The sequence below is a fragment of the Python bivittatus genome, unplaced genomic scaffold, assembly GCF_059951505.1.
Source record: "Python bivittatus isolate LINGU-HERP-01145 unplaced genomic scaffold, Pbiv_v1 ctg000480_np1212, whole genome shotgun sequence".
In the NCBI taxonomy this organism is placed as follows: domain Eukaryota; kingdom Metazoa; phylum Chordata; class Lepidosauria; order Squamata; family Pythonidae; genus Python; species Python bivittatus.
Window position 1 is genome coordinate 93,127,189 of NW_028277075.1, and position 19,181 is coordinate 93,146,369.

At 39.0% G+C, this 19,181-nt stretch overlaps 1 protein-coding gene and 1 long non-coding RNA gene across 5 annotated transcripts in view; one reads left to right on the forward strand and one right to left on the reverse strand.

Annotated features, from left to right (window-relative positions):
- LOC148215073 (uncharacterized) overlaps window positions 1–19,181 on the reverse strand; it is a 180,770-nt gene that overhangs the window by 134,211 nt on the left and 27,378 nt on the right. For 2 of the 3 annotated variants that reach the window (XR_015797227.1, XR_015797228.1), the window contains exon 2: window positions 1,960–2,074. This is a non-coding gene — a long non-coding RNA (uncharacterized LOC148215073). Of the gene's footprint in view, window positions 1–1,959; window positions 2,075–18,505; window positions 18,544–19,181 lie in introns of all 3 variants that reach the window. The other variant, XR_015797229.1, reaches the window with a different exon arrangement.
- The window catches only part of KYNU (kynureninase), a 126,174-nt gene that overhangs the window by 60,551 nt on the left and 46,442 nt on the right, over window positions 1–19,181 (forward strand). For both annotated transcript variants that reach the window (XM_088146523.1, XM_088146522.1), the window contains exon 8: window positions 2,759–2,905. In XM_088146523.1, the coding sequence (XP_088002649.1) occupies window positions 2,759–2,905 (147 nt within the window). The remainder of the gene's footprint in view (window positions 1–2,758; window positions 2,906–19,181) is intronic.

A 19,181-nucleotide genomic window follows, 5' to 3' on the forward strand; every position in this document is an offset into this window, starting at 1 on the left:
GTGGTGATATGTTTTAGATCATCCATTGCAATGAGGAAGTGAGGGTAGGATGGAATGATCCTGGCTTTAAAGCATCAAAAGGTGTTGTTGTTTTCTTCATTGAATATTTTCCCTTAGTTAATGACTTCAGAATTTTTTCATCTTTAGATCTGAACCTTGTTGTTCTGAAATACAAGTACCATTGAGTAAAACATTTAATAGCTTTCTGTGGGATATGGACTATTTCTGAAAGTGTGAAGAGAAATGTATGAGTTAGCTTCAGTCTTGGGAGGAGCATGCCATTATAATGAATATAACCTTTTAATCTTTTTGCCTGCATACTGGATTTGGCAAAATGTTTTAATCCCTAAGGTTACTGAATAAAATCTTTGTGTGACTGAAAAATGTAAGATGTATTCATTAATTCCATTTTAAGTACTCCTCAATTCTTTCATTAGCTGTTTCACTGTTTCTTCTTTTCAGTCCCCTAACAATAGTAGTTTTTCTACAGATTCCTGTCCCACCAATAATCACAATGATTTATAATTGTATCTCGGTAAAAGAATATTTGATATTTTTATAGCACTGTTTAAGTGCTCCAAGTGTTTTACATGAATTCTTGGAAGTCCTTACAAAAAGATTAAAGGTTAAATCAATATGCTTTGAGCAGACATAACTTTATTACTAGGGTCCACTTCTGAGCATCACACTTTAACAATTCAGAGAAACTGGAAAAAGATTAAGAGAAGTTTCAGAGGAGTGGAGAATAATCTTCATGAAGGAAGTTGAAGAAGCTGGACCTTGAGAAGAGAAAACTCAAGAGGGTTATGACAGAACACTTCAATGCCTGAAAGAATTTCACATAGAAGAATTTCACATAGAAGAATTTCACATAGAAGGGTGTTCTTTAACACTCCAAAGGGCAGGACATAGAAGAATGGGTTTCAAGTACAGGAAGGCAGACTCCAATTGAATGTTACAAGAACCTCCCAACAAGTAAGAGCACTTTGTCAGTGGAACCAGTCCCTGGAGGGATGGTGGGATCTTCTTCACTGGATATGTTCAGACAAAGGCAAAACAGCCATCTGCCTTGGGTTGCTTTAATTTAGATTCCTGCACTGAGCAGTGGGTTGCACTTGACTGTTAGGCTTCTTCCCAGCAAGCTAAGTTGAAAACTAACTAAACAGGCACACAGAAATCCAGGAACTCCTGTTAAGTAATTTATTAGAGAAAAGAGAAGCCTGCAAAATAATTCTAGCAACTGCAGTATATCAGAAGCAAAACCTATATGTAAGGTTGAAAGGTATCAAAGCTTGTATATTTCTTCTCTTTATCCTATTCAAGCTGTGTAATGTGCCAGTCTGCCCTCTCTTTGGGGCAGGAAGCCTGGTTTCCATCTATCTCTTATTTTGGCACTGTACAGATATGATATCAAGTTGACCCTGGGAGAACTTTCTCCCACATTAATAGCATACGTGGCCCCTTCCAATCCTAAGAGTGTATGGTTCTATGAATGCTGTTATCCCCATAACTGCAGATTTGTGATACAGAGTTGGGTAAAATGATAGTACTCTGTGAAAAGTGAGTGGGTGGGTGGGTGGATGGATGGATGGATGGATGGATGGATGGATGGATGGATAGATAGATAGATAGATAGATAGATAGATAGATAGATAGATAGATAGGGAGAGGGAGAGAGGTTTTTTTTTTTTTTTTAATCTGCACTCAATCGTGACCGAATCTGCAGCGACTGCCTGGACGAGTCCCTGCAGTTTTCATGGCAAGCTGTTTTCGGAAGTGGTTTGCCATTGCCTCCTTCCTAGAGTGGAGCCCAGCTGGTGGGTGCAGGAAGGTGGGGTTTCTGTTGCTTCACATCTTTTTTGGATGTACGCATTACCGGCAACTGGTCCCGTCTCCTGTACAAGGTGCCACCAGCATTTTTCCTTCCACTGGGGTGAGAATACCCATTTATCTACTCACGGTTGCTTTCGAGTTGCTGGGTTGACAGAAGCTAGGGATGAGACAGGAGCTCACTCTGCCGCATGAAGCTGGGCTCGACCATTTCTGGCTGGCAACTTCCAGCATCATTAAGTTGCTGCTCCAGAGAGAGAGAGAGAGAGAGATTTTCCTTCCTTCAAAGGAGCTTATTTTTTCAGATACTATGCTGCATTACTTCTCAAACAATATTTCTTTAGACACACCCCCACACAAAGCCATAAGGGCATATATAACCTCAAAAAATAACTCTGTTGGATCAGAATAAAGGTCCATATAGTCCTGTAACTCTCAGTGGACTGCAGTGAGCTCACAGTAGACACTTAAAGGTATAGTCCTCTTCTGCTAATATTCTTCTAGTGGTGTATCTGACTGAATGCAGAAATTCCTTGTAATTCTAATGAATAATTCTCACTGATGAAACTCATTCTCCATGAAAAGCTTTAGGAGCTACAGTATAAGCTTGTCCATCTCTTTTCATTAGATTTTTTTTTTAATCCAACCAATTAAGTCCATCTTGAAGTATTCAGGAAAGCAAAGTCTATAAGGAAGCAAAGTGAACAATTTTTTTTTTTTAATTCAAAAGCTTAAAGCAATGATTATTTACCTATTTAAAAGTTACTCCAGGGCTCCTAGTTTTGTAGATCACTGCAATTTTAAGGATTTGTTTTTGATTGCTTCCTACAGTCAGCAAGTCACATCGTAAAAAAATACATTATGAAATAAAAATGACAGTTCCATTACTGCCAGGGCTGATATAAAATATGTTCTAACTTTATTTCAGGGGGAGGAAACCTTGAGAACTGAAGATATCCTTGATATAATTGAGAAGGAAGGAGACTCAGTTGCTGTAATTCTTTTCAGTGGGGTGCAGTACTACACGGGACAGCTGTTTGACATACCACGGATAACAAAGGCTGGTCAAGACAAGGTATAGTTGCTGCAGTGTTCCTTAGATCAGTCTTCCCAAACCTGACAACTTGTAGGTGAGTTAGAAGTGCCAGTCCCACAATTTGAGTCAGCCTGGCCTGGGAGTTCAAGTTCCAGCACTGCTAGATTCCAGTTTTCACTGCTATGGTAGGCATCCCCAATACTGCTCCACCTACAACATTATTAATGATTTTTTTTGTGAGTAGGAATTGAGGAAAAATGTCACTTGATATGGTGACAGTAGAAATCAAATAATATATTGCTAATGTTGATTGGCCAGTCCTACACAAATTTCATATATATAGGACTGAATTTTCAAATATATTGAATTGTTTAACAATGCTGATATTTTTTGGAAAGCATTTTAAAATGCCACTTCTAAGGTCTGAAAATTCAAGACGTAGCAATGAAAATAAAGTAGCAAGTTTGGTTAAACAAAAAATTCTGCTGACATTAAGCTAGAGAGTCAAACAATTACCATGAATATGTTGTACAACACAGTCTTAGACAAATCTGATCTGTAAGTTTTTGTTTGCTTAAAACTACTTACTCAGTGGTGGATTAGCTGTGCTTTCTACTGATTAGCTCTTTTAATGCAGAGACAATTTGTGTATTATATATTACATTATACTCGGAATACCTGTTTTCATTGTGATAAAGCTAAAATGCATTTATTCTATCTAGAAAGGGACTATAATATAAACTATAAGTTTACTGTAGCTACAATATTTTCATGTGAATAATGGAAATATTGCAAATAATAAGAGTACTGGTATTCTTATATTGTGCAGGTACAGGACAGAAGGTAGTATTGGAAAGTTCTTGCTCTCTATGTTATTCTTTTATTCTGTTCCAATTCTTATCTCTGGTCTTTCAGTAATTACTTCTAGAAGCATTCAGTTACAAGCAGTAAAAGTGAGAGTATGTGTTACTGTGCACTCACATTTTATTTTATTTTTTTATATATATACTCTGTTATTTTGATCTACTATCTAAATTTTCAGTTTAAAATTTATGGATAACCCTTTTTCCCTATCCTCTGAAAAGAGTAAGTTACAAACAAACTCAAACTTTGCAATAGGAATAGAAAGGAATCGAGATGAGAAATGAAAGTGTCATGGAGCCTTAGGTAATGGCAGAGCATAGTTCCCTAATACGTCTTTTAATTCAGTTGTGTAGTTAATAGCTAACAATTACTTACCTGATACAGGACCAACTCTTACACTCTGAAGTGGTTATTTTCCCAACTCCAACATAACATTTTAGAATCAGTTTTGGAAATAGACTGCATTTCTCTTAAATACTGAACCAGGTCTAATCAGTGGGTTATCCTGATTCTTTCAAGAACTACATAAGTGATCACATGCTCCAAAAATACACACACACACACACACACACACACACACATACATACAGTATATATCTATGTTTTTGTGCACAATTACTCCTTCTGTGATGTCACACCATTGGCTAGTCTCAGGGCTGTCTCTACTGTGTGACAGTAATTCTAGGAGGTTCCGGGCAACAGTCTTTCGCATCCCTTCCTGGAGGTACTAGGGAATGAACTTGAATGATATGAACTTATGCATATAAAAAGTACACCAAAGGTACAGTTTTATAGTTCCTAAGAGAATGTGGTAGGGATGTCAAATAAATAAATATATAAATATATATATAAAAAAGGCAAAATATATACAGTGGTATCTCGGGTCATGAACACTTCTGTTCACGACCAATTCGGGTCACAAACAGCACCGTTCGCAAAATTTTGCTTCCGTCCACGAACTCCGCATCGGGTGACGAACAGGATCCCATTTTCCCTGCTGTGACACGTGGTTGTGGCTTCCTGTAGGGAGGGGGACTCTCCCTCCAAGCAATAACCGCCTCCCCACCCGCCTTCCTGTCCTCCACGCCAGAAGTCGCCTCGAGCAAGGTTAGCGTTCTCTCTCTCCGTACTGCATTGCACTGTATTTTGTTTCATATTTTTGTGGTTTTAAAAAAAAAAAATACATATGGTTCAGAACGGATTAACCATAATTACATTGAACCTTATGGGAAAATTTGATTCGGGACGTGACCAAAATCAGTTGGCGACCAAATTCGGAGGGGTCAGAACGGATTAACCGTATTTACATTGAACCTTATGGGAAAATTTGATTCGGGTCACAACCAATTCGGGTCGCGACCAGAGTCACGGAACGAATTAAGTCCGTGACCCAAGGTACCACTGTATTTTGCCTTTTATATATATATATATAACAGCAGCTGGATAGTGTAATAGTTAGAACACTGCCTTTGATGCAGGAGACTGGGATTCAAATCCCGGCTGGTACCTACCTTACCAGTAGGGATCCTTGGGCAAAGACCCCCTAATGCTTAACCTGCCTACCTCAAATATGAGAGTGACATGAACTAAGAGAGTCCTGCCGGCTCGCACGTTGCCCGGATTAACAAGGTCTGTGTCAGATGTTGGGGAACCAGGACAATCTGACGATAAGTGGGGTACTGGAACAAACCATACATGGACGAGACAAGAGAACTTGGAATTGATGGAATGTCTACAACAGCAGACCTAATGAGAGGGGATATATGAAACGTATGATGGAACTATGGATAGACAGAAGGCCTACATCCACACTAACTGAGAAACAACTAGTTACCCAGCGCTTCAACATAGTGAAGAGGAAGCTGCTCTCACATCTTGAGATAGACCAACTCCACATTACAACCCGGACTCAAGCAGACCTGGAAGAACAAGCGGATGTGCAGCCAACACCTGAAGCTGGAATATCACTGCCACCCCCTCCATTACAGAGCACAGCAGCTGATTTGAGGCATAAGATCATGGATAAACTAGCTACAGTCAACCCTCAAGTCCGATTACCAAGGCTCAGTGGAGAAGTGCCATCAGATAGTATGCTAGAAGATGCCAATAGAGCCCTGCACTGTCCCCACTGCTATTCTGCAATCCCTGCTACCACCATAACTGAAACCAATGAATTGGTATATGCTACAGCCACTTTAATCCTGGAAATGCTTGGCTACATGATCAAGAAGAACATCAGTACATACCCACCCTGGAAAATGAGATTAGAGGCTAAGATCAAGGCAACTTGGAGATAAGTCAGTCAGCTGGTGGAACTACAGAAGGGTGTGGAGATTAAGGGTAACACTCAACTACTGAAAAAAATATATGGGCCTGACTCCATCTGAAGCCCTAGAGACTCCTAAACAAAGGCTCACAGCACTGGCTGCCAGGCTAAGGAGATACGCTAGAGAAGCAGAGGCCAAGAAGATAAATGCACTGTTCTCCAAAGAATCATCCAAAGTGTACTCCGAACTGCAGTGCAACCACACAGTAACAGCAGAGCCACCAGCAGCGGGAACTGAACAGTACTGGAAGAACATATGGGAGAAAGAGAAGACACATAACACCAGTGCAAAGTGACTGCAGGACCTGAAATCAGATCCCAGTAATCTCCCAGAACAGGAACCAGTCACCATCACAGTAGCAGACATCCAACAGCCGGTCAAGAACATGGACAGCACTTGGCCCGGACATGATCCACATCTACTGGCTAAAGAAACTAACAGCAGTGCATAAATGCCTATCAGCACAGATGAACCAGCTGCTAGCAGCAGGCTCCCACCCAGACTGGCTAACACAAGGAAGGACAGTGCTGATCATGAAAGACCCTCACAAGGGAACAGCACCATCCAACTACCGGCCAATAACCTGCCTCCCCAAAACATGGAAAGTTCTATCAGGCATCATAGCTGCCAAGCTACAAGACCATATGGGCCAGTACATGAGCAGAGCTCATAAGGGCATTGGGAACAACACAGGAGGCTCAAAACACCAGTTACTCATAGATAGAGCAGTTGCCCAAGACTTAAGGTCTAGGCAGACCAATCTGAGCACAGCCTGGGTTGACTACAGGAAAGCCTATGACTCAATGCCACACACATGGATCTGTGAATGCCTGGTGCTATACAAAGTCAACAGGACACTAAGGACCTTCCTTAAGAAGTCAATGGGACTGTGGAAGACAACACTGGAAGTCAACTCAAGACAGTTCGCACAAGTGGCCATCAAGTGCAGCATATACCAAGGTGATACATTGTCCCCACTGCTATTCTGCATAGGCTTAAACCACCTCAGCCAGATAATCACAAGGACTGGATATGGGTACAAGTTCAAGAGTGGAATGACCATCAGCCACCTCCTCTACATGGATGAGTTCAAGCTGTATGCTAAGAGTGAATGAGACATCGACTCACTGATCCACCTGACACGGATCTACAGTGAGGACATTGGGATGTCATTCAGACTGGAGAAGTGTGGCAGGATGATAATAAAGAGAGGGAAGGTAGTTAAGACCGATGGAGTGGAACTACCAGTGGGCCACATAGCAGACATAGAGACCATCTATAAATACCTTGGTGTCCCACAGTCACATGGGAACCATGATGAGGATGCAAGGAAGACAGCAACATCCAAGTACCACCAAAGGATAAGACAGGTCCTGAAGAGCCAGCTCAATGGGAAGAACAAGATCCATTCCATCAACATGTATGCCCTGCCAGACATCAGATACCCTGCCGGTATAGTGAGTTGGCCAAAGAAGGACATGGAGGCTGCCGATGTGAAGACCCGGAAGTTCCTCACAATGTACGGAGGTTTCCACCCCAAGTCCAACACCCAGAGATTATACACCAGCCACAAAGAGGGCAGATAGGGTCTGGTGAGTGTCAAAGCCACTGTCCTGGATGAAACCTGGAGCATCCAGGAGTATAGTAGTAAGATGGCACCCAAAGATGAGCTGCTGAGAGAATGCCTCAGGCGGCAGCAGATATGGGAGGAAGTTCAAGCGGGGGAAATACCATGGCAAGACAAGCCCCTGCATGGGATATACCATCGACAGATAGCTGAGGTGACTGACATTGAGAAATCCTATCAGTGGCTGGAAAGGGCTGGACTAAAAGACAGCACTGAGGCACTGATCATAGCAGCACAAGAACAGGCACTAAGCACCAGATCCATAGAAGCAGGGGCCTATCGCACTAGACAGGACCCAAGGTTGTGCAAACAGACCTCAAAGACAGTCCAACAGATAGTCGCAGGGTGTAAGATGCAGGCAGGAACAGCATACATACTGAACGGCACAACCAAGTAGCTGGCATTGTGTACAGGAACATTTGCACAGTGTATAGGCTAGCTCCCCCCCCAAGTCCAAATGGGAGATTCCACCGAAGTTTGTAGAGAATAATAGGGATAAGATCCTGTGGGACTTCCAGATCCAGACAGACAGGCAGGTACTGGCCAATCACCCAGACATCATGGTAGTAGGCAAAGGCCAGAAGACAGCGGTAGTGATAGATGTAGCAGTGCCAAGTGATAGCAACATCAGGAAGAAGGAACATGAGAAATTGGAGAAGTACCAGGGCCTGAAGGAGGAAATAGAGAGGATGTGGAAGGTAAAGGCCAAAGTGGTCCCAGTGGTGGTAGGAACCCTCAGGGCCGTGACTCCTAAGCTGGGAAAGTGGCTCCAACAGATCCCAGGAACGACATCAGAAGAGTGCAGTGCTAGAAACAGCTAAGATACTGCGCAGAACCCTCAAACTCCCAGGCCTCTGGTAGAGGACCCGAGATTGAGGAAAACATCTACCACCCATAGGGGTGAGAGGGTATGTGTATGTATGTGTGTATGTATATATATATATATATATATATATATATATATATATATATATACATACACATACACACAGTGATACCTCGGGATACGAACGCCTCTGCTTGCGAATTTTTCGGGTTACGACCAGCTCTGGCCCCAAAATTTTACCTCGGTTTGCGAACTCCGCCTCGGGGTACGAGCCATTTTCCGCCCGTGCCACGTGGTCCGCGGCCATTTTCTGCCCATGCCACGTGGTCCGCGGCCATTTTTCCGCCCGTGCCACGTGGTCCGCGGCTGTTTTTCCGGCCCTGCCGCGTGGTCCACGGCCGTTTTCACGCCGCGCCGGGCTGTTTTCGCGCCGGGCCGGGCCGGGCCGTTTTCACGCCGGGCCGCGCCGGGCCGGGCCGTTTTCGCGCCGCGGCAGGGCCGTTTTCACGCCGCGCCGCGCTGCACCCGGCCATTTTCGCGCCGCACCACGCCGCGCCCGGCCGCTTTCCGTGTGGTCCGTGGACGCCAGAACGGATTAACGGTAATTACATTGAACCTTATGGGAAATTGCCTCGGGTTGCGACCAAATTCGGGCGGAGGGCGGAACGGATTAACTGGATTTACATTGAACCCTATGGGGAAATTTGCCTCGGGGTGCGACCAAATTCAGAGGGCGGAACGGATTAACCGGATTTACATTGAACCCTATGGGGAAATTTCCTTCGGGTTACGACCAACTCGGGATACGCCCAGAGTCACGGAACGGATTAAGTTCGTATCCCGAGGTACCACTGTACATACATACATACACACACACACACACACACACACACACACACACACACACACACACACATATATATATATACATATACACACATATAAATATACACACATACAAACTTTGAGGCAGAAATATATCTAGGATCAGAGAAGGGAATCCAATAACAGATTTCTTCTGCCACCTCACTTCAACCTCACCCACCACTCCTACAAAAGGATAGATTCCTAGTACTCTGATTTATATACTTTAAATTTAATTTCTTTCAAAGAAGCTTTTTTTACATTAATTTTTATGATTCTTGTTATTACTTACATAAATTCCTTTCTGTAAGGTCTTTGTATTTAAGTTTTCTATGAAATTATTGGAAACATGTATTCCTTTTAAACTCATCTTTCAGGGTGAATGAGTTTTGTGAATTTTTCAGGAGGGCGATGTGATGGAATGGAATTATGAAGGCCAGGCTCAGGGAGAAAAACATTTTCTTACATCTCCTGAGGACCGTGGGAGATAAAAGAGGATGAGACTGGCACCTCCCTGAGGAATTCACAATGTTGTGGCTGGCATTACTTGGGAGGTGGGAATGTTTTTCTCCCTGAGCCTGGCCTTCATAATTCCATTCCATCACAGGCATACAGACACTAGCAATAACCATTAGTTTTTGGTGACCATGTCACAATTAATTTTTTTGCCATTGTTAACCACAGTATTTCACACGAAAACAAATCTGTCACTTTTTAAAAAATAGTCCTAGTGACCATGTATATACCAGACCAACCAGTGTACATACTAGTGCAAAACATCTTCAGTATGATCTAAACCACTGACATTATACATTCGTTTTAATACTTTAGAAATGGTCAACCATGTCTGGACTTTAACTGTGTCCCTGTAAGAAAAGACCCATGATATATTTCATCAGCAAGTGGCTCAGTGGCTGCTTTTTCCTTAGCTTAGTCACCTCTTCTATTGCTGTATTTTTTCTTCAACCAGACTGCTATGCAAACTCCTGGTGATGCTGACACCATTTGTATTCAGTTCAGCAAATGAACAGGAAACAGGCACATTACTGACTATATCACCTCCATGAAGTAACTCATTTTCAGTGACCCAGCCTTGGGGAATTCACTAAAAAGACAGGCTCTCTAGACATATTTCTGGGATTTGTTTTAACCTCAGGGATCAGAAAGAACAATAGTCAATTAAGTTTTCTTACAGAATTTCAGAAGGCATTGGATATACCTGTTTTATCTATCTAGATATGTTTGTTTTTTTTAAATCAAGTGCAGAAAGGGAAGGATGCATTCTAAATACAATAACAAAGCTAAATATCATTGAGCATTGATTAGGAAAATTTGCACTTAGATGGTTAGTCCTTTTTATTAAAAAAAAAAGCACTTTAAAAATTATATTAAATTTAATCTTATTTTAATAAGATTTTATTTTAATCTTAATGCATATCTTCCCCAGTCATTAACCCTCTAATTTTCTCGAGGCACTGGGGTGAATTAATAACACGTTCATTCGCATCTATGAGATTTCCAAGTGTTTTGGTAAGTTCTTTGGCTATGTTGTATGGTGGAGTCACTGATAGCAACACAGTTGGACAGAATGGTATGTCTAGTTTGTGTATTTTTGGGTGTCCATAAAAATGTGGGAAGATGAGTTTGCAGTTTTTCACACACCATTCTTCTTTCATAATTTGTCCTCTTTTGCCTAGATCATTGAGGGTTTTTATTTATTTATTTACTTGTCTAGTTTCTGTATTGGAATTGTGTTTAAGAAGATGTATCTTATTTTATCTTATTTTATCTTATTTTATCTTATTTTATTTATTTGGGTCATTCAAGAGTTCTTTAGTTTTGTGAATGTATTGTGCTCTATCATTGATGACTGTTCTTCTGCCTTTCCTGCTGGAAGGATGATGCTGTTTTGTTCCTTCTGTAATGTTTTTAAGGCCATTTTTTTTTTCTGCTTCAAGGTGGTTCTGTTTTTGCTTACCTAGTTTCTGTATCCTAAACACAAACCATTACAGCGCCTTGAGAAAACCAAAGATTTGGACTTCCAGGGAAGAAATGGTAGACTGAAGTCAGCTCCACAAAAAGCGGAGCCAACAACCATGGTGGAATGAAGAGCCAGCAAGTAGACCGGCTCTTTGATAATTCCTCTCCAGACAAGGAGAGGACTTGTGATCGCCCAGAAGTGCTCCAGACAGCTGCTTCTTGCGAGGAGACTGCAAGACAGTGGTCTCTGATGGATTTAGACCTCTGGGAGATGAAGAAAAGCCATCTTGCTCAAGCCACAGTCAACACCTTCAAAAGGACATTGGGTTCACATATTTCCTTTTCTAATTGCTTTTGGAAATTGCTTTTCCACTATTAGGAACCTTTGGATCAACAAGTTTTAAGGACTGGGTGAGTTTTCAGAACTTTTAACTACAAGTTTAAGAACTTTAAAAAAGCCTCTTTTTTTGGAATAAACAGCAAAACGGTGATTAAAACTTAATTTTAGAAAGTTACAAACAAACTAAGGGTCCAGATAAATTTGAAAGAAGATTTTGGAATTAATTATAAAGAGTCCTTCCTATGGGAAAATGCTTTTGTTTTGAAATTTAATAAGATTTAAAAAATTTTAACATTGAACATATTGAAGGATATTTTTGAACAATGGACTCAGAAGCTAATTTTAAAATGTGTGTCTCTATAGACTGTGTCTAAAAGATGTTATGGAAAAGGAACAAGTTCTGCTTGACAAGATCGAGACTGATCTGAAAGTGGATTTCTGTAAGAATGACATGGAAAAAGATGTTACACTGGACACACAAAAGAAACTGGTTGATTTCTTAATAATTAAAAGGGATATACAAACAACAAACCAAGAGAGTGACCTGAATAATTTTCCTATATTAGATTTACAAAAAAAGGCTTGTTAATGTTTTGAAGAATTTTGTGAGAAGGGACAAAGAAAAAAATGAAAAGAAATCAAGTTCTAGGACATTATTTGAAGGGACTAAAGGTTAAGATTGTTAAAAGTAAAAGGAAGGAATATAAAGTTGGTTTATTTAGCCAAAGTTAAAATAGGTAGTAACCCTTAATGGACTTTTGCTGACATCATGACTGAAATGACAATTCTATATGGATTTACTTATAAAGGATGGGATATGGGAAGAAAAAATCATTTGTTATATTTTAAAAGGTGATAAGTCGCTAAATTATTTATACTGTATTTGCTGTGATGAAGTTGGGAAGTAACTTCTTTATATATTTTTTTTCTTTTTCTGTACTATATCATTATTTTTTATCTATTTCTCTTTTTATTTTTCCCTTTTTTCTTTCTTTTTTGCACCTTCTACTTTTTATTCTTCTATTTTCTTCAGTTTGTATTAGTTTTTACTGTTGTAATTATAATCTTTAATAAAATTACTATAAAGAAAGAGAAAATCAAAGGTTCAGTAATCAAGGAAGATAAAATCATGACCTCATTTGATGTCACACACTCTTCACAACCTTGGATCCCAAACTGGCAAAGGAATCTATTAAAGCCTTATTATACCAGGCACCAAATATAGCCAAGAATACAAAAATTGAAATGTCTAGAATCATGAAGCTTGTAGACTTTTGCCATACTACTTACTTTGAGTTTGATAGACAAACATACAAACAAATCAGATGAACCCCTATAGAATTATCCATCTCAGGATTCATAGCTTAGACCAGTGTTTTTAAAACTTTTTGCTCTCAGGACCCCTTCCCAATTTTAAAAATTATGGAGGACCCCAAAAGAGGTTTTGTTTGTATGGTTTATATTTATCAATATTTACTGTATTAAAAATTAAAATTGACCCATTCGCAGCTGCTACTGCTTCTCATGATTTTTTTTTTATGAGATTTTAATATTGTATTATTTTCAACATAGGCTGGCAAATAATTTTGATTTTGTGGATCCCTGAGAGGGTCTTAGGGACCCACAAGCGGTCCCAGGACCACACTTTAAGAAACACTAGCATAGGCAATCATTCAACATCTGGAAGCAATTGCCTTTCCACACATTCAATCTAGAATATGGATCTGTTATGTGGACATTTTTGTCATAACCAAAAAAGGACAGTTAGAGAATACACATTACACATTCAACAACATCCTTAACAACATCAAATTCACAAAAGGAGGTAACAGTAATAGACTACCCTTCTTAGATATTCTCATCAGCAGAGAAAACAATGGCAGACTTCAAACTCAGTTTTTTCAAAGAATAACGCATACAATCTAAGTGTTCCACTGCCAAAGCAATAATCCAGTTGCCCACATGAACAAGCAAAAACACACTGCAGCAGCCCAGAGTTCCATAATGAAGAACAGATTACTTTTACAACATCCTTCAACATACAACTTCATTAAAAAGTGCCTTTCTGTGCAGCTGACTAGAAAACGATAGTCACAACCTAGGAAAGAATAATTCCTCCATACATCAAAAATATCTCAGAAGCCACCAGCAGGTTACTTCAACTGCTAGACCTCACAGTAGTCCACCAATAGTAAAATCCCTCCAAAGCTTCTTAAGATCCAACAATTGAAGGTAGAACAGATATTATTTATCATATACTGATATATAAACTAAAAAAGCTACTATATAAGACAAACAGGCAGAAGATTAGCAGAATGTATTAGCAGTTAGCAGTCAGAAGAGATGATGAAAATCCTTTAATTTTACAACACTTAGACATATTTAACTAGAAATTCAATTGGGAAACTGGAAGTATTTTAGATCAAGTCAAATCCAAGAATACGAGGAATTTCCTATAAGCCTGGCATTTTGATAGATTAACAAATTAGAGGTAGACCTGGTCTACACACTATTCAAAAAGCAAGCAGTGAATCAAGAAGGAAGCAAACAGCCTGGGGTACATTCTGTCTTATCACATATCCAGCACACAACACATAGATAAGGAAAAGCCAGCACAATAACTGAGGAATAATACCTATTATGATGAAGCAGAGATGAAACAAAGATAAAACAATACAGCCAACCAAGCCAGGTAGGCCAATCGAAAACACAAACTACTACAACCTTGTTCAAGACAGTTTGGATAAAGCTGCATAAAAAGCCAGAAAACCCCACTCCCGTGTGTCAATACACTTATAATGATACTTAGTTTGGAAATGAAAGGGAAAAACAAGCAGAGTGTAATGGATGGCATGAGCGGGGAAGATTCTGGAATGGAACTTCAAGGTTGTCAGGAGGGAAGAGAGACATTCCAGGGCAAGCGCCTTCTCAGCCCGCAGCAAGAGTATGGGAAGACAAAGACGATGAGGCTGGCCCCTCCCTAGGGTCTCACGGGTTATAGCCACTAGTTGCTTTAGCATAAGTGTAGTCTGGCAAGATTTTGTCTATTAGGTGCAAACTAATAAAGGAACCCAACTGTACTGGATTGCCCCATTGCTGTTCTTGGGCTGAACCTGACACAGAGCAAACATCAAGATCCTCACACTTCAGCTCTGAGCTATACATGTGCTCCACTAGTTTAGAAACCCTTAACAATTTCATATTTTGTAACATAATATTAGCTAATAATATTATTATATTAAATAGGGTTCCCATACTATTTGAAGGGGTGAGAACCAAACCTAACCTTCTGATTTTCTGCAAATTGCTTGATGGTAGAGGTTCCCCTCCTGAGAAGTTTGTCCCACTTGAGTTGATAGAAAATGGGGTGAGGTATGGAATGAAGATGTATTTAGTTGTATTTTAAGAGACAGTGATAAGTTGTTAATGTTGAACATACTTGCTGGGGGTGAAGGGGGAAGTTGTTCCTCCTCCTCCTCCTCCTCCTCCTCCTCCTCCTCCTCCTCCTCCTCCTCCTCCTCTTTTGGGGGGAGGGGATGTTTCCTGCACTTTTTATTTATTTATTTATTGGTCAATGTATTTTTGTATTAGGTTTTTGTACTAGTTTTATCTGTTTAATATAATTCTTAATAAAAACTATTGGGGGGAAAAAAGGAAAAGTTTGTCCCCTAAGGCAGTGGTGGCACTCTCATGGCTTTCTGAAAAATTTTCCCAAAGGCCTTTGGGAATTGATTATTGTAGAGACATTGGCATCAGAATGATTTCATCCTTATTAAATTGCATAATTATATATTAGTATTATCTTATTTTATGTTTTTGGGAGCTATGCAGCGCTTAGAGTCCTAGTCAGTTATACCATAAATGAATCCAATAAGTAAATCATAAATGACATCATAGGAAGGGTTAAGGCTGAGATGTTGGGGCTTTTTTCATATTTTTAGTGATTAACTAGTGGAAAAAGTAGCAGGAGGCCTCTGAAAGACATCACTTCTATACTTACCTTCAAAATGCTTCTCCAACATGAAAAAAACCACTTGAAATCCAGAGGTGCCAAGGGAGGGCCAAGGGAAAACAAATGACAAAACCAGCACATGCTATTGTGACCTAAGTTCTGTCCTTTTCCTTCATGTGCTGTTACATTGCATGTATGTATGAAAGGAGTGGAGTTCATGGTGCAAGACTCATTTCATCCTTTTGATTAAAGCATAGGCTCTTGCAGATATCTCTGCACAAATCATACCATATTCAATGCCCAAGTGGAATTTCAGAAGTGTAATTCCAGTAGTTTTCTGGGGATTGAGTTAAGATGGGAATGGAAACAATTTGTTTCCCACAGCTCATCTACTTCCATACCCACTCCTAATTTTGCCAAAAATGCCATTGGAAATTGACCATTTTGTTGCTTTGTTGGCATCTTGGGAATTTTGGGTTTCTCACCCTTAATGTCATGGATTTAGTACAGAAAGCACAGTACAGAAAGTACAGAAAGCCTAACTCTGTTCATTTCATTCGCGTCATGACATTAAAGAACGTATTCCAATTCCAATGTCTGCTTGGAAAAGAAAAGAAAGATAATTCACCTGGAAGAGTGATTATATACTTTTAACATTTAAAACACTTAATATTATCAGAAGAAAATCCCCATTATATATAAAAATATATTTGGAATTAAAGCTGCATTTGGAAAGAAATCTAGACCACACTGTCCCATTAAAACTTATCTGTGGTTTATGTTCAGATACTGATGTCACACTTTTTTCTTTGGCTCATGACATAAATATTAGGAGAGATTTTTTTGTTTGGATGGTGCAACGGCTCTTTACTGCCATTGATTGATATAAACTAAAAAGAATGTTATAATATTTGAAACCTTTTCAGAAATGTCTAAGAATTGTACTTGCTCCAGTGCCTATTTATTGGGAAGAAAGGGTTACTCTTTATATGGGGCAAAATTTAGAAATCTTAGAAAAGCAGTCACGGGGAGGAGAATGCTGATTATTATAAACTTATCAACAAAGACATATGATTATATGGCACAGAAGCTTCAGGAACTGCTGAGTCTTACACTGAGGGATTTAAGGAATATCAAGAAAACTCATTGGCAGATATTTGCTAATTAAGTTACTTGTTTTCTTTTTATTTTTTTTCAGATCAATTTCTTGAGTTTCTTTCCAGTGCAGCAGAGCCTACATGTAGACAGCTTCACTGCTAAATATTAAATGAACTGAATAAGCTTGAAAAATCATCTCAGACTATTTCTCCATCTTTACTGTGTAATTCAGAAGTATACACTTTCTGGTCAGATCTCATTCACTAGGCATAGCATGGCATGAATTCACTATGCAGCTGCTTTACTTTCAAATCTAATATGTAAACATAACCCATCACCATCCAATTGTCCTACTTTGTTGTGGGCTCTGTTTTCCTTGATGAGTAAGTTGTGTAGGATTCCTTTTCAGGAAGGCATGCTACAGGTTCAGAAGTCAGGGCAGTTTTCTTCTTGTTGATTTATCCCATCTTCTTATTCTTCATCACCATTTATCTCCCTCCTTCCCTCCCTCCCTCATATATCCCAGGAATATAAATTATAAACAATTTATAGATATAGAGATGAACAACTAGTTTATTTACTTGTTCTAAATAGATTTATTAGCCATAGAGTAAAAATTGTGATGTGTTCCTCTTTCCCAAAAATATTTAACAAATAGCCTTGCTCAATTTAATCCTGACATGGACTATATTAAGTTTATTATGGATTTCTTTTCCTAGTGATTGACGTATCTGTTCTGTATGAGCTATTACTCTTTTTTTTTTTGCCTCTTGTCTGTTGCCAAATAATATTATTAATCTTGAAGTTTCTCCCATTGTTAAACATTCTTATTATACATTCTAAATGCTTCCATTTTAATGCAAGGTCAACCTTAGGAATTATCTCTTTAATTAATAAGATAATAATGTCTCTAATTAATACCAAGCCAAATTTAAGGATAGAACCATACTGAAGTTCACCTGTGGCCACCAAAGCACCCCAAAATTGCACTGCTGAGCATTCAAGGACAAATTTCAGCAACAAGGTTAAAAAATGGAAAAATAAGGATGAGAATGGGAACATGAAGCATTTGGGACATTCAACACTCAATGTTCTCTACCTTTAATATCCATAAAGCTCCCCCCCCAAAAAAACAAAATTGTAAAAAGAGGCTGAAAATCACTGGAAGACCTCTTTGAGACACCTCTGACCTGGAAACAATTGCCATTCCATTGATGGCAAAGAATTCTGGCTAAAAATCCATTAGTAGCACAGCACTGTCTTAATTTTGCCCACTTGTTTTTGGTTTTTTTTTTTTTAATCTATCATTTTCAGCTTTATTTTGAAACTTACACAGTCTGCAAGTTTGTCCTTTCACCCTGAAATGACTTTATATGCTGGCAGTCTCATTAGTGGCTTCATTAGAATTAGTATGTTGCACTTATAAATGCAATTATTTTCAGAGAGTTAGATATAGCCAAGTAGAGTTAATATATTGAAATACTGCTTTAATAATTTAGATGGAGAAAAAGACAGAAACCAAAGTTTCCTAAGTCTTTGTGTTCTTATTGGATAAAAGATTTGAGAATTTATGCCCTTGCTGTTCTTCCTCCCACCATACTTATAAAGGCTTTTAAAATATGTAAAATATTCTTCAGTGTGCAGTCCATACAAAAAATGTGCTATATTTTTCAGCACTTTATTTTTCTGCTATCATTTTTTATTTAAACATACTGCCATCAAGTGGTAATTTGTATATATCAACCATAGCTTGTGTCTTACATGGACTTTCAGTTTCGCAGGTCTATGTCTGTAGAGCTCTGTGGAAAAAAAAAATACTAATCTGAATTTTTTAGCACTTTTTGAAACATATCTCTTCATTTCCTTCCAATTTTGGAGGGAAATGTTTTCACAATATAGAAATAGTGGAAATATTTCAGAAATAAATGAGGAACACAGGTTCTTAGGATCCATTAAAATCAGGCACACAGAAAGACAGGTAACCTGTATCGATTTGCAAACAAGCTGATTTTTATCTACAGAAATATTTCTTCTCAACAGCCATAAAATTACATATATTTTGTTCGGATAAGCAAAATGTTTTACAAATTATTGAGGATTTCTAGTTTTAATTGGCCTAAAATCACCATTTTTTAGCTTTTCTGTAAGTCATTTTATTCTTAATAAATACACAGTTGTGTCTTCTTGGAGTATCAAATGTCTTTCCCATAGCTGCTCATTTTGTTTTGGAGAAAAACTGTGCCCTAGTGATGTGTATGGATTTTAAGGTACATATTTGAATGGAACTCACCTGTTTGGAGGAGGACTCAGCATTCTTTGCTTGCATTTGGGTGTGAAAAGCAGAGAGGGGTAAGGTGTAACTTTTAGCAGGTGACTTTATCTTGGTTATGTGGATAGATTGTCCTCATAAAGACTATGTCAAAATTTTCTGTTGATT